A 23,827-nucleotide genomic window follows, 5' to 3' on the forward strand; every position below is an offset into this window, starting at 1 on the left:
AAGTGGGCTCTGGACTCCCTAAAGTATTATCTGCTGGGAAGAGAGTTCATCCTCCAGACAGATCACAAAGCTCTCCAGTGGCTTCAGCGAATGAAGGATACAAATAGTCGCATTACAAGATGGTCTCTTGCTCTGCAACCCTTCCGCTTTACAGTCCAGCACATACCTGGTAAGCTGAATGTGACCGCAGACTACCTCTCTCGTTGGTGTGATGACCCTTCTGAAGGGAGGGGGAATGTGACAGCTGACCCTACTGTCACACTGACCTGAATGGTAATCATTTTGTTTGTTTTATCCTTTACATTAATTTAGACATTAATTAGTGAATAGTTTAGATTTTTGTTAATTATTTTCATTAGTCTGACTTTTTTGGTTAACTGTTTGGAGTGCACACATTTAGTTAACCTTATTTGTCAGTTCTTTATATTTTTGTTGAAAGCAACAAATTAATTTATTTGTTTTGAGTTCCCAGTTTCCTTTGGAGCTGCTCCTGGAGAGTCACAGACCAACTCCAGCTAATTGACGTCCTTATATGGCTGGCAAACCTCCTCAGCGGGCCGTTCCATTTGTTTGCCAGGGAATGGGGAAATTTGGTTTTCTTTAATATAATTTGACCATTTAATGCTTTTTCTATTTGGTAGTTTCAGTCTAATGTTTGTTTAATTTAAAGATTTGGTATTGTATTTATTTAAGTTTTTGTATGTTTAAATTACCCCTTGTGTGTCAGCAGTGGTCTGATCAGCCACTATTTAAGTTCCCCTCATGTCTTGTTAGTTAGGTCAGTTTTGTGCTTGAGTTCTTTGTGTTAACACCTGAGTTGTAGTTTGTTATGTTGACCTCAGTTTTTGGGCCCAATTCTTCATTGTTTGATTATTTTTGAACTTTTTTGTAATAAATTAAGATTATTTTTGAATCCCATTCAGCGTCTCTCTGGCTGGTTAATGTGAGAACCCTCACACACCATCTTTGTAGTTCTAAACACGATGGAACACTTTACTACAGAGGCCTGAGCAGAAGGTCGGAAGGTCAACATGGTGGAACCCTCAATCATTACAAAGGAGGGCTGAGCTGGCAGTTAAGAAGTAAATAATGGTGGAACTCTGACTTATTACAGAAAGAAGGTGAGCAGAATGTTATAACTACAGACAGGGCAGAATGTTCTGGGCATTATATATAAACTGGTTTAACCCAACCACTGTTAGATATTGGATTAGTGTGGCCATTTAAAATGAAGCTTACTGAAAATTTCAAAATAAAAGCCTGAATATTCCTCTTGGGCCTTTATTATGTTTTTCTCTCAGGTTAGTGCAGAGACAACTACAGATTTAAATCGTGTTTCCATCGGAGACAAGAAATTGCCCTCTTATATGCTTCAAAAAGTTTTCGGATTGCTCTTATGGATGCTGAACAGTAAGCCGCTTTGATCAGAAAAACTAACTGCTTCAAACAGTTAGAATTCTCTCTCCCTGTGTGTCTCACTAACATGATAGTTGAGCTGCTCTTTAGAACTACAATGACTGAAGGTCAGAACTACAACATGGCGGAACTTTCAGATACCACAGATTAGGGCTGAACTGGCATTTAGAACTACTTGCTGTTTTGGGCATTATATAGTTGGATTAACCCAACCACTGTTACACATTTTATTGCTGTGGTCAATTAAAATGAAGCTTAATGAAAATTTCAAAATAAAAGCCTTGATATTTTTCACATCAGCTTTGGGCTTTATGTGAAATGTTTAAACAAACTACTTTTACACATTGAATTGGTGTGGTGGTTAAAATGAAGCCTACTGAAAGTTTCAAAATAAAAGTCTGCATATTCCTCTCATGCTAGTGCAACGCCGTAGGCGTTGCAATAATATTAAGCTTTTTTCGCATTTTTTTTCCTCAGGATAGTGAACTGCCTTGCGCAGCAAGGCAGTTCATTAACATTAGCACAAGTTTAGCATTTTACTGCCCCCACTAGTGCACTGCCTTGCTGCGCAAGGCAGTGCACATCCTAACATCCTACATGAATATTAGTCTTCACGCTAATATTAGCATTTTGGCTTATGCATTAATTTCAACATACTGAATGGTACAGGTGCAGTTTAGTCAACATGTTTCTGACTCACCACAGGTTATTGACTACATTGAAGCTTTCTTTAGCATTAATGCTAATTTTTTGCATTAGAACGCTTGATTAAAAACCGACGGGCACACTTTGGCATGCCCCTTAAAATTTCTGCGGAATTTTCTAGTTATAGTTATTTATTTTTCTTCCGTTACCATTAATGCGGCTCGTACCGCTGCGTTCCCACCCACAAAAGTGGTATCAAAACGTGCGGCTCAATCCCGGGAAGGGAGCTATTATTTTTATTGGGGATCGGAGTTACGACGGCGACGTAAAAAGCGAAAAACGAGCGAAATTTCCAACTGCCGAAACCTTAGAGTGTAACTGAAACCAACTGCCGCTTTTTAGAGTGAGAAAAAGGGTGGAATTTTGATCCCAAAATAATTTTGAAATCGCTCTCATGCGCGCAAAAATTGCTCTATTGGTATGAAAGTTGGTCATGACATTGATACGTATGCCTGCTCCGGTAAAATGTTTTCAAAATTTCCCTAGGGCTTACGGTTTTCTGTCCAGGTGCTTCAGAGCAAAGTTTTGGGACAGGACTAACTGACGTTCCTCCCCAGTGTTTTACATACATTTCTGAAAAATCTCTGAGCTCAGCGCACACCATTTTTCTCTCATCACTGCAATTACTGTGATTGAGCTACAGATATGAATCGCGGTAATAGATGAGATGAGAAATAGCCCTCTCATATGCTTCAAACGGTTTTTGGATCGGACTTACGGAACCCGAACGGGAAGCAGTCGTTCGGACTGCTTTTTCCATTAAAACTGACTGGGTGTCTCATAAAGATAGATAAGTCTGACACACACAGGGCACTTTCATCACTATAGCAACAGAATGCAGAGAGGGAGAACTGCTGGGGTTTGGACTACAAAGACTCTGTAGTTCTAAATATGGCGGAACACTTTAATACAGAGGGCAGAGCAGAAGGTCAGAACTACAACATGGCGGAACACTCAATTATTACAGAGGAGGGCTGAGCTGGCAGTTAGAACTACTTCCTGTTTTGGGCATTATACAGGTGGATTAACCAAACCACTGTTACACATTGGATTAGTGTGGTTATGAAAATTAAGTTTACTGAAAGTTTCAAAATAAAACTCTGAAAATTGCACTGACAAAAGTGCATCGCCGTAGGCGATGCAAAAATGAAAATCTTTTTTTTATGTTTTTTTTCTCAGGATAGTGAACTGCCTTGCGCAGCAAGGCAGTTCATTAACATTAGCATTTCATGGTTGTCTCAAAGATTGAAATCCTTCCCCAGCTTTCTGTCTCACACACACAGCAGTTGGCTGAGGGCCAATCGCTATAGCAACAGAATCCAGAGAAAGGCAAATCTGCTGGTTTGGACTACAAACCAGCAGCCATAACTGCCATAACTGTAGTTCTATCTATGGCCAAGACTCAGTTAAAACAGAGGCCTGAGCAGCATGTCAGAACTACAACATGGCGGAACACTCAATTATTACAGAGGAGGAGTTGGCTGGTATTATAAACAACTTGTGCTTTGAGCATTATATAACTGATTTAACCTGATCACTATTACACATGAAATTAGTGTGGCAATTTCAAATGAAGCTTATTGAAAATTTTCAAAATAAAAGCCTTGACAATTTTTACATCATGTAATTGCTCTTTTTACATACATTTCTGCAAAAAGTTCTGAGCTCAGCGCACACCATTTTTCTCTCATCACTGCAATTACTGTGAATGAGCTACAGATATGAATCGCGGTACTAAATGAGACGACAAATAGCCCTCTTATATGCTTCAAAAAGTTTTCGGATTGCTCTTATGGATGCTGAACAGTAAGCCGCTTTGATCAGAAAAACTAACTGCTTCAAAGAGTTGCTGCACTCCTCTCATGCTAGTGCAATGCCGTAGGCGTTGCAATAATATTAAGCTTTTTTCGCATTTTTTTTCCTCAGGATAGTGAACTGCCTTGCGCAGCAAGGCAGTTCATTAACATTAGCACAAGATTGTGCACAACATTAGCACAAAATTTAGCATTTTACTGCCCCCACTAGTGCACTGCCTTGCTGCGCAAGGCAGTGCACATCCTAACATCCTACATGAATATTAGTCTTCACGCTAATATTAGCATTTTGGCTTATGCATTAATTTCAACATACTGAATGGTACAGGTGCAGTTTAGTCAACATGTTTCTGACTCACCACAGGTTATTGACTACATTGAAGCTTTCTTTAGCATTAATGCTAATTTTTTGCATCAGAACGCTTGATTAAAAACCGACGGGCACACTTTGGCATGCCCCTTAAAATTTCTGCGGAATTTTCTAGTTTATTTATTATTATTCCGTCACCGTTAATGCGGCTCGTACCGCTGCGTGCCCACCCACAAAAGTGGTATCAAATCGTGCGGCTCGATGCCGAGATTGGAGCTATTATTTTTATTGGGGATCGGAGTTACGATGGCGACGTAAAAAGCGAAAAACGAGCAAAATTTCCAACTGCCAACCTTCGATGAATCTTAGAGTGTAACTGAAACCAACTGCCGCTTTTTTAGAGTGAGAAAAAGAGTGGATTTTTGACCCAAAAATAATTTTGAAATCGCTCTCATGGGTGCAAAAATTGGTCTATCGGTATGAAAGTCGGTCATGACATTGATACGAATGCCTGCTCCGGTAAAATGTCTTCAAAATTTCTCTAGGGCTGACGGTTTTCTGTCAAGGTGCTTCAGAGCAAAATCAAGTGACAGGGTACCTTCAGGCACTCCACCATTCATTTTCAGACTTTTCTGAAAAATTTCTGAGCTCAGCGCACACCATTTTTCTCTCATCACTGCAATTACTGTGATTGAGCTACAGATATGAATCGCGGTAATAGATGAGATGAGAAATAGCCCTCTCATATGCTTCAAACGGTTTTTGGATCGGACTTACGGAACCCGAACGGGAAGCAGTCGTTCGGACTGCTTTTTCCATTAAAACTGACTGGGTGTCTCATAAAGATAGATAAGTCTGACACACACAGGGCATTTTCATCACTATAGCAACAGAATGCAGAGAGGGAGAACTGCTGGGGTTTGGACTACAAAGACTCTGTAGTTCTAAATATGGCGGAACACTTTAATACAGAGGGCAGAGCAGAAGGTCAGAACTACAACATGGCGGAACACTCAATTATTACAGAGGAGGCCTGAGCTGGCAGTTAGAACTACTTCCTGTTTTGGGCATTATACAGGTGGATTAACCAAACCACTGTTACACATTGGATTAGTGTGGTTATGAAAATTAAGTTTACTGAAAGTTTCAAAATAAAACTCTGAAAATTGCACTGACAAAAGTGCATCGCCGTAGGCGATGCAAAAATGAAAATCTTTTTTTTATGTTTTTTTTCTCAGGATAGTGAACTGCCTTGCGCAGCAAGGCATTATATATGAACTGGTTTAACCCAACCACTGTTAGACATGGGATTAGTGTGGCCATTTAAAATGAAGCTTACTGAAAATTTCAAAATAAAAGCCTGAATATTCCTCTCAGGCCTTTATTATGTTTTTCTCTCAGGTTAGTGCAGAGAGAACTACAGATTTAAATCGTGGTTCCATCGGAGACAAGAAATTGCCCTCTTATATGCTTCAAAAAGTTTTCGGATTGCTCTTATGGATGCTGAACAGTAAGCCGCTTTGATCAGAAAAACTAACTGCTTCAAAGAGTTGCTGCACTCCTCTCATGCTAGTGCAACGCCGTAGGCGTTGCAATAATATTAAGCTTTTTTCGCAGTTTTTTTCCTCAGGATAGTGAACTGCCTTGCGCAGCAAGGCAGTTCATTAACATTAGCACAAGATTGTGCACAACATTAGCACAAACTTTAGCATTTTACTGCCCCCACTAGTGCACTGCCTTGCGCAGCAAGGCAGTGCACATCCTAACATCCTAACATCCTACATGAATATTAGTCTTCACGCTAATATTAGCATTTTGGCTTATGCATTAATTTCAACATACTGAATGGTACAGGTGCAGTTTAGTCAACATGTTTCTGACTCACCACAGGTTATTGACTACATTGAAGCTTTCTTTAGCATTAATGCTAATTTTTTGCATTAGAACGCTTGATTAAAAACCGACGGGCACACTTTGGCATGCCCCTTAAAATTTCTGCGGAATTTTCTAGTTCTTGTAAAATATTCTTTATATATTTACTAAATGCTAAAACTCAGAGTTACATGAAGCTGAAAGATAAAAACTGAAGATAATAAAACCAGAAATCAGCCGACAGGTTTTTGTATCAGTCTGTCTCACTGTGGTATGAATGGATCTTTGGTTCTGGAACCAAACTGTTTGTAACAGGTAAGAATCAACATTTACTGGTTTTACTGTTTAATGTCACTTTTTGCTGCTTCAGGATTTAAATGTAATTTTTTAATTACTAGAAAAAGCGACTATAGAAAAGGCTGATTGTGGCAGTAGCCCAGGGCTGCAGTGATTTTGGGGCTCAGATTTTTCTTGTCTGTTTTTCATGAATAGATGTTTTAAACATTATGAGTCACATAAAACTCATCACCCCAAATCATGTGAGTTTTAATATTTAGGAATTTTGTGAATATAAACAACATCTAAATATGTGAAAATGATGAAGTCATTGTTTATTTCTTTGGAAACAAAATGGAGTTAAAAACATTAAATCAGCTCAAACCTGCTGATGTAATAAAACCTGTTGGTGTCTATTAATAAACTGTGATTTGAATGAATAAAATCATTTTTCCTCAGTGGAGCAAAACTGACTCCAGGCCCAAATTCTCATAAATTCTGTCCTTTCTAGAAGAAAATTACCATAAAAATGTCAATAATTCATGAAAAACATGTTAGAAAAAAATCTGACCAACTTTATTAAATGAACTGTTAAATATTGGATAAGAACTTGTGAAAACTCTGAGTGAGTCTAACTGCAACATCTGATCATGTTGATAAATGTCTAATAAAATATTATTTATTTACTGACTGATAAAACTCAGAGTTACATGAAGCTGACAGAGAAAAACTGGAGGTAATAAAAGCAGGAATCAGGTTTTAGTATCAGTCTGTCTCACTGTGGGTCAGATGGATCTTTGGTTCTGGAACCAAACTGGTTGTAACTGGTAAGAACCAACATTTACTGGTTTTACTGTTAAAATGGGTTTAAAGTTTTTTTTATGCTGATTCAGGATTTACATGTTAGTTTCTATCATTAATAGAAAATTGATCAAGGAAGAATCAATAATCGATGAAAAACGTTGAAAAATCCAAGAATATTCTAAAATCAATGTAATATTTATATTTTCTTTTTACTGATATTGGAGAATAAAATCTGAAAACCATCAGTGACCCTGTAATATCTGCTAATACTGTTGATAAAAGTTTATATTACTGTAAAATATTCTTTATAGATTTACTAACTGCTAAAACTCAGAGTTACATGAAGCCGACAGAGAAAATAATTTTAATAATCAGACCAAAATCAGCCGACAGGTTTTTGTATCAGTTTGTCTCCAGTTTTTGGTTCTGGAACCAAACTTTATGTAAACGGTAAGAACTTTTATTTTCCTTCATCTGTTTTAAACTACAAGTTAAAATGTTTTTAGTTTCTGCTGCTGCAGATTTTCCATCATTATAGAAATTATATTGCAGCTGCTGATAAAGAAAAAAGACTCAATAGTTTCTTTAACATGAAAGTAAAAATAGATATTTATTAATAAAATATTTAAAACATTGCAAATGTTCTTACTTTTGTATCTCTAACATTTTTAAGTTTCTGGAGGAGATAAAAATGTTTATCAGCTAAAGAACTGAAAATATTATAAATGTTCACAGAAACGTTTTGAAATCTTTTAAGAAATTCTTTATTTAAAAAAAGTTTTATAGAAACATATAAGAAACACTTTGTCACCAATGTTTAAATTTATTATTTTAAGTCAATCTAATTTTATTAGTATCACATTTCAGCATTTATGCATTTTAAAACACTTTAAATAATAAAAGTCACAACTTAGAATCGACCACTGAAACATTTCATCTGATGAAGTCATTAAATATTAAAATAAACTAAAAATATGATCAACATTCAGTTTGCATAGAAATTATCTGTAGATGAGAAATAATATAGTTTTTAATTATTATTTTTTTCATCTCATCTCAATTTCCAAATATTAAGTCATTATAAATATTTAGAGTTCAAAATGTAAATATGTTTAAATTGTGGAAGATATTTATTAAATGTATTATATTTGGATATAAAATTTGACATTTTGTTGCATCAATATATTAATTTAGTTTTCAACAAAAAAGTTTAGTTTTTCAAATGTAAAGTTTAAATTTAATCAAATAAATGAAAACAGTTTTATAATGAACTTGTATTAATGTGTGGGAATAAATCAAACAAATTTAATATTAATTATTTAAAATGAAAATGTTTGATCCAATAATATGCATGAAATTGATCATAATCCAAATAGTTTAATTTCTGTATATTTATGTGTAAATATTATTTAATGTTCATCCTGATAAACTGAAATATTTCAGATGTTTTTCTGTTTTTTACTGGTTTAAATGTAAAAGTTTGAAGCCTCCAGCAGTTTGTGTCAGATGAAGAATAAATGATGTGATGAACCTGAGAGTCTCTGAACGACGGAGAAGGAAACCAAAGTTTCTTTAAATAGAACAAAGAGGAAAGCAGGAGCCCGACATGGGGCCCTGAGGGGCCATGATGGGCCCTGAGGGGCCCTGAGGGGCCAGGGGCCATGAGGGGCCCTGAGAGGCCCTGAGGGGCCATGAGGGGCCCTGAGGGGCCTGAGGGGCCATGAGGGGCCATGAGGGGCCCTGAGGGGCCCTGAGGGGCCTGAGGGGCCATGAGGGGCCCTGAGGGGCCCTGAGGGGCCATGAGGGGCCCTGAGGGGCCTGAGGGGCCATGAGGGGCCATGAGGGGCCCTGAGGGGCCCCACAGTGAAGACAGGAAGGAGAAACAAAACCAGTTTGACTGAAAAACTTCATCTGAGCAGAAAAATCTATAAAACAATCTGCTGGTTTCCATAGAAACGCTTCAATTAATAATTAATGAGCTTAGTGAACTGATCGATAACCAGGATCAACTGGAATATAAGTGACTGAATTAAAACTATATTTTTATAAAGTAACTTCATTTGTTGTGAATTTGCTAAATGTAAATAAACTGAATTACTAAAATAGTTAAAATCTCTGAAACCAGCAGATTAATTTGTGTGTAAAGTTTAAAATCTGATTTAAAAACATGTAAAATTTTCAGTTCTTCTAAAAATCAGAATAAATGAGACAAAGATTCAGAGCCACTTTGTGTCGTTTCTCTGCTCATGAACTGATTCCAGCTGAATCTCTGGATCGTCTGCAGCAGCTAAACTCTGAATCATGTGGAAAAGTTTCTCTGTGTTTCTAACAAAACGTATCAAACTGAGAGCTGCTGGCTGAATCTGCTGGTTTCTGCTGCCGACCTCCAGGTGATCCGGTAGTGCAGCCCGTGGTGAGCGTGTACCCAGCAGCATCCAGCGCCCAGCGGGACAGGAAGGGCTTCCTGCTGTGTCTGGCCTCAGGCATGTTTCCTCCTGAGGTCCAGATCTCCTGGAAAATACTGGAGGACGGTGGAGAGAAGGATCTGACCTCTGAAGAGCAGCTGGAGCTCAGAGAGCCGAACCGCACCGCCTCCATCTTACTGGTGGATCGGGATCAACGCAACACATCTAGATACCGCTGCTCTGTGCGGCATGAGGGGGGCCCAGTGGAGGCCCCAGCAACACAAGGTGAGGAAGCTGCCGAGTTATTTCTCCTCTCAGGACCCAAAACTGAAGAGGCGTCCAGAAAATAACCAGACATTTACTTTATAAAACCAGAATCAATAACTAATAAGTAAACATCCACATGTGCATCACAATGTTGAACCACATTTGATCCGTAGCATCAGAAACGTCACAGACCTGCATGAAGCTGCAGACAGCAGCCGTCAGTAAGCGGCTGCTTCTCATCACAGCTCCACAGTTTAACCATCAGCTCTGTTTTCAATGCATCAACATAATAACTTCATCATCAATGCAGCAGGAGAGCTGATGAATATTAACAGGTTGAGCAGAAAACTCCCTGAAGCTGCTGGGAGCGGCGCCAGGCATCCAGCCAGTTTTACAAAATGTTTAAAGTCGACAGGAAGTTTGAAATTATCACCATATAAATGTTTTATTGGAAAACATTATTAATAACACAGAATATAAGAATAGAAACTTCAGTTGTTTCATCCTAATTAAAATGTTTGTTATTCTCTGAAGCTGTTGCCGTGGAAACCAGTAAAGACAGGAAGTGGCTCCAGAGTTCTGGTGACCTCTGACCTCAGTCTGTGGTCACATGCTGACCATGCTGAGTTTCAGCAGAGACTCTTTAATCTGTCAATGTTACAGATTAAAACAGCAACACTTGGCCTGGTGGGGGCGCTAGAGAGCCTGGAGACATTAGGAATGTATCTGATAATATAATCAGTGTTTAATAAAGATTAGCTGCATAATAACACTTTATTATTTCACCACCATAATGATATAATCTGTTAAAGTAAAAGTTCAGATGCTGAAGAGCAAAGATAGTAAATAATTAAATGTGAATAAAATGTAAATCTGCTGCTCAGTGAGCGACTTCCTCAGCTTCATGTGAGTCTCTGTCAGGCCGAGCAGAGCAGCAGAGGACGGACGTTTCTCTGTTTCTCTCCAAACTTTGTCCTCCTTTTCTGCTCCAGAGCTTCCAGCTGCAGCAGCCTCCTGTCCTCCACAGAGTCCAGACCAGGCAGATCAGCTGCAGCTCGACTGTAAGATCAGCTGCTGATGAATCCAGAGGAGCTTCAGCTCAGCAGGAGCTGGATGTGTAGATTGATGAGGTCTCTGTGTCTGTGTGTCTGTCAGTGTCCTTCCAGGCTCAGTGCAGGGTGAAGCTGCTCTGCCTGCTCTACTCAGTGCTGATAGTGAAGAGTCTGGTGTACTGCTGTGGACTCTCTCTGCTGATGGTCCTCAGGACCAAGGGACCGGCCCCCAGCTGAACCCTCTGCTGCAGCTGCAGCAACGCAGGATTTTATTATTAATCACTGAAAATCATTTATTCAGCTTTAGCTTCATTTTAATTAGTTCTGGAGCTTCTTTGTTTTTATAAAGTCAGATATTCTCAGCCAATCAGACGTCAGAACGATCTGCTATGAAGGAAACTAAATCAGTTCAAGAAGATTTAATGTCATTGACTTTAATAAAAGTTTAGTTTTTAACAGATTTTCCTAGAAAAAATGTCAGATTTAATCCAAAATGACATGAATTAATTCAATGTTGATTCTTTTAATGCAGTTTTATTGTAATTATGTACCAAATGACTCTTTACCATAAATATTCATAAAGACTCCATGTTTATAATTTCATGTCAGTCTGATTCTGACCCCTTCAAATAAAGTTTTACCAAACATTTAGATTAATTCATAAAAATTAAAAATGTTTCTGTCCAGTTTATTTTGCAAAGATGTAAAAACTCTGATTTTGTCCAAATGTTTTTCTAGTTTTTGCTTTATTCTGCATGTAGTTTTTGCTGTGAATAAATCCTGACAGAATAAATCAGTTTTCTATTTTCTACTAAATGTTCCTCTGAATCTCCAGCTGCTCAAACATCCAGAGGTTTGACTGAAGTGTGAATGAGGCTCCATGAGGCTCTGAGTTCATCAGGAGACATGAAGTGGTTTCATCAGCAGCAGATCAGGGAGAATTAATGATGCTGGTCGTCTGACTGGACTGAGATGATTCACTTTACAATCTATCAGCTCTGATGTTGGTTTCAGTAAAAACAATGAAAATGTTTCCAGGAAGCAGAACCAAACCACAGAGATGCAGCAGATGATGAGTTTGTAGAGCAGCAGATCTGAATCTGTTCTCAGTGGTTATTAGAAGCCACCAAACTGCTGGCAGCCAATCAGACTTCCTTTCCTGCAGCTGTGTGGGTTTGTGCTCTGCAGCCTCCACACCGTTAGCTGTGGCTTCTCACTTTAATAACACAATGACAGTTACAAGCATCGACTGAAACAATGGTTCAGGAAGCACCTGTGTTCTTCATCTGAGAGAGAAACAGCTCAGAGCTGAACTCACAGCTCAGCAATCAGCTCCATCAGTGAAATCAGCCCCTCAGGAGGCAGAGCTCCAGAGTTAATTCAGCAGGTTTTTACTCAACAGAAACTAAAAGTATCCATCCAGGAAATGAATCAAGTCTTTGGTAAAAAGTTACTCAAGTACTGAGTAACTGATCAAATTATCAATCACTTAATATTTAAAAAATAATAATTATCAGACCAAAATAGGAAGTCAATTAAACATTTTAAGGATGAAAATGATTATAATGTATAAAAGTAACAAATTATAACAAAATCAGACTGAAACTTTTCCGAATCAGTTTTTCTTTTATCAATAAAAATCTTATGAAAGATGTTTTATAAATCCAGGTCTGTATCTGGTGAATTTTTGGTTAAAACTTGTTTCCTTTTCATTCAGTGAGAATTTGGAAATTTGACTCCAGTTTGATCAGAAATACTTCATAATAAAATTAATCAAGTAAAGTAAAAATCTGCCTAACAGTAATTTCTTTCCAAGGCCTCAATCTGGGCCTTCAGATCATCTCAATGTTTTCTAGCTTCTGCATTAAAATGTGACAGAAATCAGAATTTATTCATCTAAAACTGTTTTAACTTATTTAACTATAACTAATTTAATTTAAAATCAGAAACTACAGTTTGATTTAATCCTGGTTTTACTGTAATTATTTCTCTGAAATCAAAACTCAGCACAACTTCTGAACGTTAAAGAAGCTCTGCTGAGTTTATGCCGTTAATTATTCAGTTACTCTGAGGACAAAACTTTTATGGCTTCATTAAATCATTTTCATAAAAACAGGGATTCATTTCACCTCATCTCAGTAAAATCCTCTCATGTTACGAAGTTTTGGTGTAAAATGTGGGAAAAGTTTTTTCTCTTCAGTTCTCCCAAACATCAGCAGCTCACTGAGTCCAATCAGACCAGAACATGGACTCACCTTGGTTCTGTTGGCCCGACTGAAGGAAAGTCAGTAAAACCATCAGCCTTCATGATTTAATATTTTAAAATGCTGAAAATGACAAAACAAGCAGAAAACAGATCAGATATATCAGTTTGTATGATCAGATTAATTCATGTCTTTTCCTTCATGCATAATGTCAGGATCAGGAATCAGCATTAATGAAACTTTGACTGGACCACAGAGGTAAAAATAACAACCTCAACTTCCTGACTCTGAGTTAAAGTAAAGCAGCAGTGGCTGCTGGTTGTTCCCAGTATGTTTGATGGTGGGACTGGAAACAGTCAATAAAAATCTGAATCTGAAACATTTCAGTGTCTCTAATGACAAATCTAAACAAACAGCGCCACCTGCTGATTGTGAGGCAGATTATCTCCATCAGATGCTGATTGGTTTTCTCTGATTATCCAATCAGCAGCTTCCTCTGATCGTCCAATCAGCAGCTTCCTCTGATCGTCCAATCAGCAGCCTCCTCTTCTCTGTGGCTGCAGGGGCTGATGGGAGCTCTGGTTCCTCTGCTAGAAACCACGTGGCCCTGGTCTGATCTCTCAGCTCGTCCTTGTTTGGCCTCAGCTGCATCAGAGCTCCACTTCTCCCCAGGTTCACCAGAGGAAACTCCACTGCACACAATGCTTTTCCTCCCAGCTGCTGCTCTGTGCTGGCTGGGTTCAGGTGAGTGTTTCCACCAATCAGGAGCCAACAAAGCCCACCTGGAACAAACACTGTCACACTAACCTTCACCTGTCTGTCTGTGTCTCTACAGCGCTGGCTGCCATGGCAACACAGCTGGTTCAGGATTTAACTCTGACCAGGAGATCCGGACAGAGCGTCTCCTTCAGCTGTGGGACTGGACAGTGTGGTACTAATTACGTCTACTGGTACCAGAAGAAAGATACAGAAACATTCAGAGCTATTCTCTATATCACCAGTGGTGGCAGCCCAGAAAAACCTTTCAGTCATCCTCAGCAAGATGATTTCTCAGCTGAGAGAAATCAGAACAGCTGTAAACTGAAGATCAATAAAGTTAAACTGGATCATTCAGCCTCCTACTACTGCAGCTGCTGGAAGTCTGGTTCCCACAGTGAGAAATGATTCCTTCAGCCTGAACAAAAACCTCCAGATGATCAGATGTCAGTTTGTGACATAGAGAGCAGTAAACCACAGCCCAGGTTCACTGATTTCACCTCCATCTCACACAGAGACTCTCTGAGTTTTAGACTTTAATGTTTCATTATTTTCTTATATTTATTTAAAAATCTATGATTTTCATTCATATTGTCAGAGATCAGAATCTTCACCATCCTGACAAACACTGTAATGGATCTGAGATTAATATTGAAAATCAATCAATACGTATTTAATTTTCCTGATCAAATCCCTTCCAGCTGCTCTTATATGTAACAGATGTCAGCAGATAATTTCACTTCATTTCATCTTAAAAGTCAAATCTTGATCTGATCTCAGGTCAGTTTTGTGTCCATCAGATGTTCTGCTGAGATCCTGATGTTTCTCTAGCGCCACCAGCAGGACAAATGTTGGTTAACATGAGAAACAAATTCTGATAAATGTGAGTAATCATTGATTTAATTACTAGTTAACAGTTTTAAGACCTTTAGTTCTTTATTAATGGATCATTTTGGACACAAGACTTTATATAATCAGAACTTGATTTGTTTGGTTTTTGATTCTGTAAAATCCAGATCAATAATTTACTGTATGTATTATTGTTAGTAATGAAAACTAGTTGGTGTTTCCAGTGCAGCTCCAGGAGTGAACTGGTGTCTACTGGGAGTCTCCCAGTGGATCAGTGGTTCATCCTGTAGAGGAGCTGAACTTCTCCTCTCCTCTCCTCTCCTCTCCTCTCCTCTCCTCTCCTCTCCTCTCCTCTCCTCTCCTCTCCTCTCCTCTCCTCTCCTCTCCTCTCCTCTCCTCTCCTCTCCTCTCCTCTCCTCTCCTCTCCTCTCCTCTCCTCTCCTCTCCTCTCCTCTCCTCTCCTTGCCATGGCAACAACAATCTAACTATGAAGGTGTTCTTTGCACTTTACAAAATAAACTTTAAACCCTAAACTTGCATGTTAAAAATGTTAATAGAATTTTATTCTCAGTGACCAAATGTTAAATTTCTAGATCTGTGATCCTGTTAGAATCTATTTATGGGGCCCTGAAGGTTTGGGGCCCCAAGCAGCTGCTTGGTTTGCTTCTGCATTGGGCCGGCTGTTCAGACTCAGTGAATCTGGAGGTTTTCTCAGCATTCAGAGAGTCAGACTCACAGCAGGTGAAAGGTCATGACCTCTGCTGCCAGCCTCCATCCCTGATCAGTGTGAAAGGTCATGACCTCTGCTGCCAGCCTCCATCCCTGATCAGTGTGAAAGGTCATGACCTCTGCTGCCAGCCTCCATCCCTGATCAGTGTGAAAGGTCATGACCTCTGCTGCCAGCCTCCATCCCTGATCAGTGTGAAAGGTCATGACCTCTGCTGCCAGCCTCCATCCCTGATCAGTGTGAAAGGTCATGACCTCTGCTGCCAGCCTCCATCCCTGATCAGTGTGAAAGGTCATGACCTCTGCTGCCAGCCTCCATCCCTGATCAGTGTGAAAGGTCATGACCTCTGCTGCCAGCCTCCATCCCTGATCAGTGTGAGCTTCATGGCTCCACCAGCCTCCAGGAAACCACAGCCCTCCCTCCGTGCTGCATTCATGATCTCAGGAGATCTCAGCAGCTGCAGCTCAGACTGAACACTGAAGACTTTCAGCAAGACGACGTCCCAACAAACCAGGAGACCCAGTGGGAGAGATGAGAGCTTTAGACATGATGTCTGCAGAGCTTCCTTCAGACCCACTTTGGACCTTCACAGCACATTTCTGATGGTTCTGGTCCATCAGAACCTCACAGCAGCTTCAGCAGCCATGTTGATGTGAACATCAGAGAAACTCATCATGGAGCTGAAACCTGATCCTGCTGCATCATCTGGACCGGTTCCCCTCAGCCGACCCGTTCAGCAGCAGACTGGTTTCTGTGGAGGTTCTGGTACCGCTTTGGTTCTGGAGCCAGACTGGATGGAACCGGTAAGAACCAACACTGACTGGGTTTACTGGAGAAGTTAGACTGAGGTTAGAGTCACTTTCTGCTGCTTCAGGATTTACATGTTGGATTTTATCATTAGTAGAGAATTAATTATGAAAATATAAATGATTCATAGAAACATGTTCAGGGAAACTTTATAAAATACATTTAGTATTTTAACTGATTCTGAACTGTATCTTTAAGCTATTTTACAGGTATTATCTTTATTACTGTAATATTTGCTAATATTGCTGATAAAAGTCTAATTCTTGTAAAATATTGTTTATATATTTACTAAATGCTAAATCTCAGAGTTACATGAAGCTGAAAGATAAAAACTGAAGATAATAAAACCAGAAATCAGCCGACAGGTTTTTGTATCAGTCTGTCTCACTGTGGGATGGGAATACCTCTTTGGTTCTGGAACCAAACTGTTTGTAACAGGTAAGAATCAACATTTACTGGTTTTACTGTTTAATGTCACTTTTTGCTGCTTCAGGATTTAAATGTAATTTTTTAATTACTAGAAAAAGCGACTATAGAAAAGGCTGATTGTGGCAGTAGCCCAGGGCTGCAATGATTTTGGGGCTCAGATTTTTCTTGTCTGTTTTTCATGAATAGATGTTTTAAACATTATGAGTCACATAAAACTCATCACCCCAAATCATGTGAGTTTTAATATTTATGAATTTTGTGAATATAAACAACATCTAAATATTTGAAAATGATGAAGTCATTGTTTATTTCTTTGGAAACAAAATGGAGTTAAAAACATTAAATCAGTTCAAACCTGCTGATGTAATAAAACCTGTTGGTGTCTATTAATAAACTGTGATTTGAATGAATAAAATCATTTTTCCTCAGTGGAGCAAAACTGACTCCAGGCCCAAATTCTCATAAATTCTGTCCTTTCTAGAAGAAAATTACCATAAAAATGTCAATAATTCATGAAAAACATGTTAGAAAAAAATCTGACCAACTTTATTTAATGAACTGTTAAATATTGGATAAGAACTTGTGAAAACTCTGAGTGAGTCTAACTGCAACATCTGATCATGTTGATAAATGTCTAATAAAATATTATTTATTTACTGACTGATAAAACTCAGAGTTACATGAAGCTGACAGAGAAAATAATTTTAATAATCAGACCCAAATCAGCCGACAGGTTTTTGTATCAGTCTGTCTCACTGTGGTATGATTGGATCTTTGGTTCTGGAACCAAACTGTTTGTAACAGGTAAGAATCAACATTTACTGGTTTTACTGTGGAAGATAAAATGTGTTTAAAGTCACTTCAGGATTTACATTATATTTGATCAAATGTAGAAAATGAATCATGAAAATATGAATAATTTATGAAACTGTTTCAAATTCCATAAACATCTAAAACTTGTCTTTTCCTCTCAGTGACTCTAACGCTGTGATTTTATTAAGTCTATAATTATTGTAAAAACCAGTTTGCTTCTTTATCATCGACTAAAACTCAGAGTTACATGAAGCTCAAATAAAATTTAGATTAATTAAGAAGTAAAAATGAACAGGCAGGTTTTTGTATCAGTTTGATTCACTGTGAGGAGGAGTGATGGTTCTCGCTATCGCTACCCCATCTTTGGTTCTGGAACCAAACTGGTTGTAACGGGTAAGAACCGTTTTTATCATTATTGGATAATTAATTATAAAAATATCAGTAATTAATGAAAAACCTGTTCAAAAATACCAGAACATTAGAAAATAATGTATTTTCTCTTTATTCATATTAGAGAATAATGTCTAAAACAGTGAGTGACTCTAATTCTTTAATATCTGATACTATAGTTGATAAAAATCTAATTACTGTAAAATATTTTATACATAACTGATAAAACTCAGAGTTACTTGAAGCTGATGGAGAAAAATTCACTATAATAAAAGTAAAAATAAACCAACTGAATATAATAAAACCAGAAATCAGCCGACAGGTTTGTGAATCAGTTTCTCACTGTGTGGGAGTTATAACTACCTGATCTTTGGATCTGGAACCAAACTGTATGTAAACGGTGAGAAGTTAAATTTTCCTTCAGTTGATTTTTTCTACAAGTTAAAATGTTTTTAATCAGTTTCTGCTGCTGCAGATTTTCTATCATTAGTAAATAAATTATCCTGCAGCTGCTGATGAAGAAGAAAAACTCTGTAGTCCCTTTAAAATTAAAATAGTTAAGAAAATATTTAGAATGTTCCATATATTTTGTATTTATCGTCTTTTTGACGTTTCTGGAGTCGATAAAAATGTTCATCTGGTAAAAACTTAAAATCTTAGAAATGTTCACAGAAACGTTTAGAAAACCTTTAAGAAATTCTTTACTCAAAAAAACCCAAAAGTTTTATTAAGATATCAGAAACACTTTGTTACCAATGTTTAAATTTATAATTTTTAAATATTGAAAACCAACTAAAAATATGATCAAAATTCAGTCGTTTACATTTAATTTGCATAGAAATTATTGTAGATGAGAAATAATATAGTTTTCAATTATTATTTTTTCATCTCATCTTAATTTTCAAATATTGAGTCATTATAAATATTTAGAGTTCAAATTATAACATAGTTAAATTGTGAAAGACATTATATTTATTACATTTGGATATAAATTTGACATTTTGTTGCATCAATCTATAAATTTAGATTTCAACAAAAACGTTTAGTTTTAAAAATGTAAAGTATAAACTTGATCAAATAAATGAAAACAGTTTTATAATGAACTAATATTAATGTGTGGCAAGAAAATAAAACTAATTTAATATTAATTATTTAAAATAGAAATGTTTGATCCAATAATATGCATGAAATTGATCATAATCCAAATAGTTTAATTTCTGTAAATTTATGTGTAAATATTATTTAATGTTCATCCTGATAAACTGAAATATTTCAGATGTTTTTCTGTTTTTTACTGGTTTAAATGTAAAAGTTTGAAGCCTCCAGCAGTTTGTGTCAGATGAAGAATAAATGATGTGATGAACCTGAGAGTCTCTGAACGACGGAGAAGGAAACCAAAGTTTCTTTAAATAGAACAAAGAGGAAAGCAGGAGCCCGACATGGGGCCCGACATGGGGCCATGAGGGGCCCTGAGGGGCCCTGAGGGGCCAGGGGCCATGAGGGGCCATGAGGGGCCCTGAGAGGCCCTGAGGGGCCATGAGGGGCCCTGAGGGGCCTGAGGGGCCATGAGGGGCCATGAGGGGCCCTGAGGGGCCCTGAGGGGCCTGAGGGGCCATGAGGGGCCCTGAGGGGCCCTGAGGGGCCCTGAGGGGCCCTGAGGGGCCTGAGGGGCCATGAGGGGCCATGAGGGGCCCTGAGGGGCCCCACAGTGAAGACAGGAAGGAGAAACAAAACCAGTTTGACTGAAAAACTTCATCTGAGCAGAAAAATCTATAAAACAATCTGCTGGTTTCCATAGAAACGCTTCAATTAATAATTAATGAGCTTAGTGAACTGGTGGATAACCAGGATCAACTGGAATATAAGTGACTGAATTAAAACTATATTTTTATAAAGTAACTTCATTTGTTGTGAATTTGCTAAATATAAATAAACTGAATTACTAAAATAGTTAAAATCTCTGAAACCAGCAGATTAATTTGTGTGTAAAGTTTAAAATCTGATTTAAAAACATGTAAAATTTTCTGTTCTTCTAAAAATCAGAATAAATGAGACAAAGATTCAGAGCCACTTTGTGTCGTTTCTCTGCTCATGAACTGATTCCAGCTGAATCTCTGGATCGTCTGCAGCAGCTAAACTCTGAATCATGTGGAAAAGTTTCTCTGTGTTTCTAACAAAACGTATCAAAGTGATGAGAGCTGCTGGCTGAATCTGCTGGTTCCTGCTGCCGACCTCCAGGTGATCCGGTAGTGCAGCCCGTGGTGAGCGTGTACCCAGCAGCATCCAGCGCCCAGCGGGACAGGAAGGGCTTCCTGCTGTGTCTGGCCTCAGGCATGTTTCCTCCTGAGGTCCAGATCTCCTGGAAAATACTGGAGGACGGTGGAGAGAAGGATCTGACCTCTGGAGAGCAGCTGGAGCTCAGAGAGCCGAACCGCACCGCCTCCATCTTACTGGTGGATCGGGATCAACGCAACACATCTAGATACCGCTGCTCTGTGCGGCATGAGGGGGGCCCAGTGGAGGCCCCAGCAACACAAGGTGAGGAAGCTGCCGAGTTATTTCTCCTCTCAGGACCCAAAACTGAAGAGGCGTCCAGAAAATAACCAAATATTTACTTAATAAAACCAGAATCAATAACTAATAAGTAAACATCCACATGTGCATCACAATGTTGAACCACATTTGATCCGTAGCATCAGAAACGTCACAGACCTGCATGAAGCTGCAGACAGCAGCCGTCAGTAAGCGGCTGCTTCTCATCACAGCTCCACAGTTTAACCATCAGCTCTGTTTTCAATGCATCAACATAATAACTTCATCATCAATGCAGCAGGAGAGCTGATGAATATTAACAGGTTGAGCAGAAAACTCCCTGAAGCTGCTGGGAGCGGCGCCAGGCATCCAGCCAGTTTTACAAAATGTTTAAAGTCGACAGGAAGTTTGAAATTATCACCATATAAATGTTTTATTGGAAAACATTATTAATAACACAGAATATAAGAATAGAAACTTCAGTTGTTTCATCCTAATTAAAATGTTTGTTATTCTCTGAAGCTGTTGCCGTGGAAACCAGTAAAGACAGGAAGTGGCTCCAGAGTTCTGGTGACCTCTGACCTCAGTCTGTGGTCACATGCTGACCATGCTGAGTTTCAGCAGAGACTCTTTAATCTGTCAATGTTACAGATTAAAACAGCAACACTTGGCCTGGTGGGGGCGCTAGAGAGCCTGGAGACATTAGGAATGTATCTGATAATATAATCAGTGTTTAATAAAGATTAGCTGCATAATAACACTTTATTATTTCACCACCATAATGATATAATCTGTTAAAGTAAAAGGTCAGATGCTGAAGAGCAAAGATAGTAAATAATTAAATGTGAATAAAATGTAAATCTGCTGCTCAGTGAGCGACTTCCTCAGCTTCATGTGAGTCTCTGTCAGGCCGAGCAGAGCAGCAGAGGACGGACGTTTCTCTGTTTCTCTCCAAACTTTGTCCTCCTTTTCTGCTCCAGAGCTTCCAGCTGCAGCAGCCTCCTGTCCTCCACAGAGTCCAGACCAGGCAGATCAGCTGCAGCTCGACTGTAAGATCAGCTGCTGATGAATCCAGAGGAGCTTCAGCTCAGCAGGAGCTGGATGTGTAGATTGATGAGGTCTCTGTGTCTGTGTGTCTGTCAGTGTCCTTCCAGGCTCAGTGCAGGGTGAAGCTGCTCTGCCTGCTCTACTCAGTGCTGATAGTGAAGAGTCTGGTGTACTGCTGTGGACTCTCTCTGCTGATGGTCCTCAGGACCAAGGGACCGGCCCCCAGCTGAACCCTCTGCTGCAGCTGCAGCAACGCAGGATTTTATTATTAATCACTGAAAATCATTTATTCAGCTTTAGCTTCATTTTAATTAGTTCTGGAGCTTCTTTGGTTTTATAAAGTCAGATATTCTCAGCCAATCAGACGTCAGAACGATCTGCTATGAAGGAAACTAAATCAGTTCAAGAAGATTTAATGTCATTGACTTTAATAAAAGTTTAGTTTTTAACAGATTTTCCTAGAAAAAATGTCAGATTTGATCCAAAATGACATGAATTAATTCAATGTTGATTCTTTTAATGCAGTTTTATTGTAATTTTGTACCAAATGACTCTTTACCATAAATATTCATAAAGACTCCATGTTTATAATTTCATGTCAGTCTGATTCTGACCCCTTCAAATAAAGTTTTACCAAACATTTAGATTAATTCATAAAAATTAAAAATGTTTCTGTCCAGTTTATTTTGCAAAGACGTAAAAACTCTGATTTTGTCCAAATGTCTTTCTACAGTTTTTGCTTTATTCTGCATGTAGTTTTTGCTGTGAATAAATCCTGACAGAATAAATCAGTTTTCTATTTTCTACTAAATGTTCCTCTGAATCTCCAGCTGCTCAAACATCCAGAGGTTTGACTGAAGTGTGAATGAGGCTCCATGAGGCTCTGAGTTCATCAGGAGACATGAAGTGGTTTCATCAGCAGCAGATCAGGGAGAATTAATGATGCTGGTCGTCTGACTGGACTGAGATGATTCACTTTACAATCTATCAGCTCTGATGTTGGTTTCAGTAAAAACAATGAAAATGTTTCCAGGAAGCAGAACCAAACCACAGAGATGCAGCAGATGATGAGTTTGTAGAGCAGCAGATCTGAATCTGTTCTCAGTGGTTATTAGAAGCCACCAAACTGCTGGCAGCCAATCAGACTTCCTTTCCTGCAGCTGTGTGGGTTTGTGCTCTGCAGCCTCCACACCGTTAGCTGTGGCTTCTCACTTTAATAACACAATGACAGTTACAAGCATCGACTGAAACAATGGTTCAGGAAGCACCTGTGTTCTTCATCTGAGAGAGAAACAGCTCAGAGCTGAACTCACAGCTCAGCAATCAGCTCCATCAGTGAATCACAATCAATGAGGCCTTTAATGAACATGTGACCAAGTCTGCTCTGCAACAGTTAACCAGCTTTAGGTGGAAATAATTTAATCACCAGAAGAAGCTCAGCATGAAGGTGAAGCTGCTGGTGATGCTTTTCAAATTTCTAGAAATATAAATTTCAGTTTGGATCCTCAAAGCTTCATGGAGGAACTGATGAACCTGAACTCAGTCAGCAGGAACAAACAGAACAAACGGACCTGTGATGGACTGAAACGGATTCACGTCAGAACAAAACCAGGCTGATTCACATCAACTTGATCCAAAATGATCTGGTTTGATTCAGTGAACTTCATCATGCAGCTCCGCTGACTGAAAGGCCAATAGACGCTGTGATGAACCAAGAATCTTCTCTAGGAGAAGATGGGTTATGGATTGAGTTTCCTGATTTGAATTTTCCATCACACAGCAAAATAAAATCAAAGTCAGTGAGTTTCCAGATTTAGATTTAAATTATTAAGAGTTAACATTTTCCATCAAATCTGAAGTCATTTTTTGTTGAGATTAAACATTTATTTTAACCGTTACCAAAAATATAAATTTTATTTTTCAAAGATATTTGGTTTATATTTTTTAATCCCTTAAACTGAAACTAAAATAACTTATTTTACTTTAACATTTATCATTACAAAACCCTAAAAAAGCATCAATACATTAATCAGACTAATCATGACGTCATTGAACAAACAACTTTTGTTAAATATAAATGAAGCTGTGGGAAAATTTGATCTTCTGTCAGAAATGCTGCAGCTGCAACCAACAAACCAAACCGACAAACGGCTGAACAAACAAATCATCTGGAGCTTTTCAGCAGCCTGTGGCTTTAAGAGCTTCACGTCATGGAAACATAAACAAACATCACTAGGTACAGTTACTCAATGCTCCAGGTTTCATCTGCACATAAATAGTTTTTTATTCTAGATTTAAAGCACTTTTGTGGGTTTTTTATGTTTGTTCCAGATTTGTGGTGCATAGAAGCTG

At 38.5% G+C, this 23,827-nt stretch overlaps 2 protein-coding genes across 2 annotated transcripts in view; both read left to right on the forward strand.

The window, feature by feature from the left end:
- LOC106912542 (immunoglobulin lambda-like polypeptide 5) overlaps nucleotides 1-11,714 on the forward strand; it is a gene marked incomplete at its 5' end in the record, with an annotated part of 42,711 nt that extends 30,997 nt beyond the window's left edge. Inside the window, 3 exons of the mRNA XM_014979354.2 lie at nucleotides 9,588-9,887; nucleotides 10,862-10,930; nucleotides 11,025-11,714. Of these exons, the coding sequence (XP_014834840.2) occupies nucleotides 9,588-9,887; nucleotides 10,862-10,930; nucleotides 11,025-11,158 (503 nt within the window). The remainder of the gene's footprint in view (nucleotides 1-9,587; nucleotides 9,888-10,861; nucleotides 10,931-11,024) is intronic.
- A 1,916-nt stretch (nucleotides 11,715-13,630) lies between these two features.
- On the forward strand, nucleotides 13,631-22,263 carry LOC106913172 (uncharacterized). Its single transcript, XM_088014770.1, has 7 exons — nucleotides 13,631-13,869; nucleotides 13,961-14,278; nucleotides 15,814-15,979; nucleotides 17,838-17,899; nucleotides 20,135-20,434; nucleotides 21,409-21,477; nucleotides 21,572-22,263. The coding sequence occupies exons 1-7, from the start codon at nucleotides 13,695-13,697 to the stop codon at nucleotides 21,703-21,705; spliced, it is 1,224 nt and encodes a 407-aa protein (XP_087870896.1). The 5' UTR covers nucleotides 13,631-13,694; the 3' UTR covers nucleotides 21,706-22,263.
- The last annotated feature ends 1,564 nt before the right edge of the window (nucleotides 22,264-23,827 follow it).

Source organism: Poecilia mexicana, unplaced genomic scaffold, assembly GCF_051168715.1.
Source record: "Poecilia mexicana isolate PSO_F unplaced genomic scaffold, ASM5116871v1 scaffold_17, whole genome shotgun sequence".
NCBI lineage: Eukaryota > Metazoa > Chordata > Actinopteri > Cyprinodontiformes > Poeciliidae > Poecilia > Poecilia mexicana.

Bases quoted from the DNA above. Each gene is read 5' to 3' on its own strand.
- LOC106913172 (XM_088014770.1), top strand. From the start codon at position 13,695: ATGGGAGCTCTGGTTCCTCTGCTAGAAACCACGTGGCCCTGGTCTGAT. The intron at 13,870-13,960 runs GTGAGTGTTTCC...GTGTCTCTACAG, and splicing joins TCTGTGCTGGCTGGGTTCAG to CGCTGGCTGCCATGGCAACA. The intron at 14,279-15,813 runs GTGAGAAATGAT...CTCTGCTGCCAG, and splicing joins CTGGAAGTCTGGTTCCCACA to CCTCCATCCCTGATCAGTGT.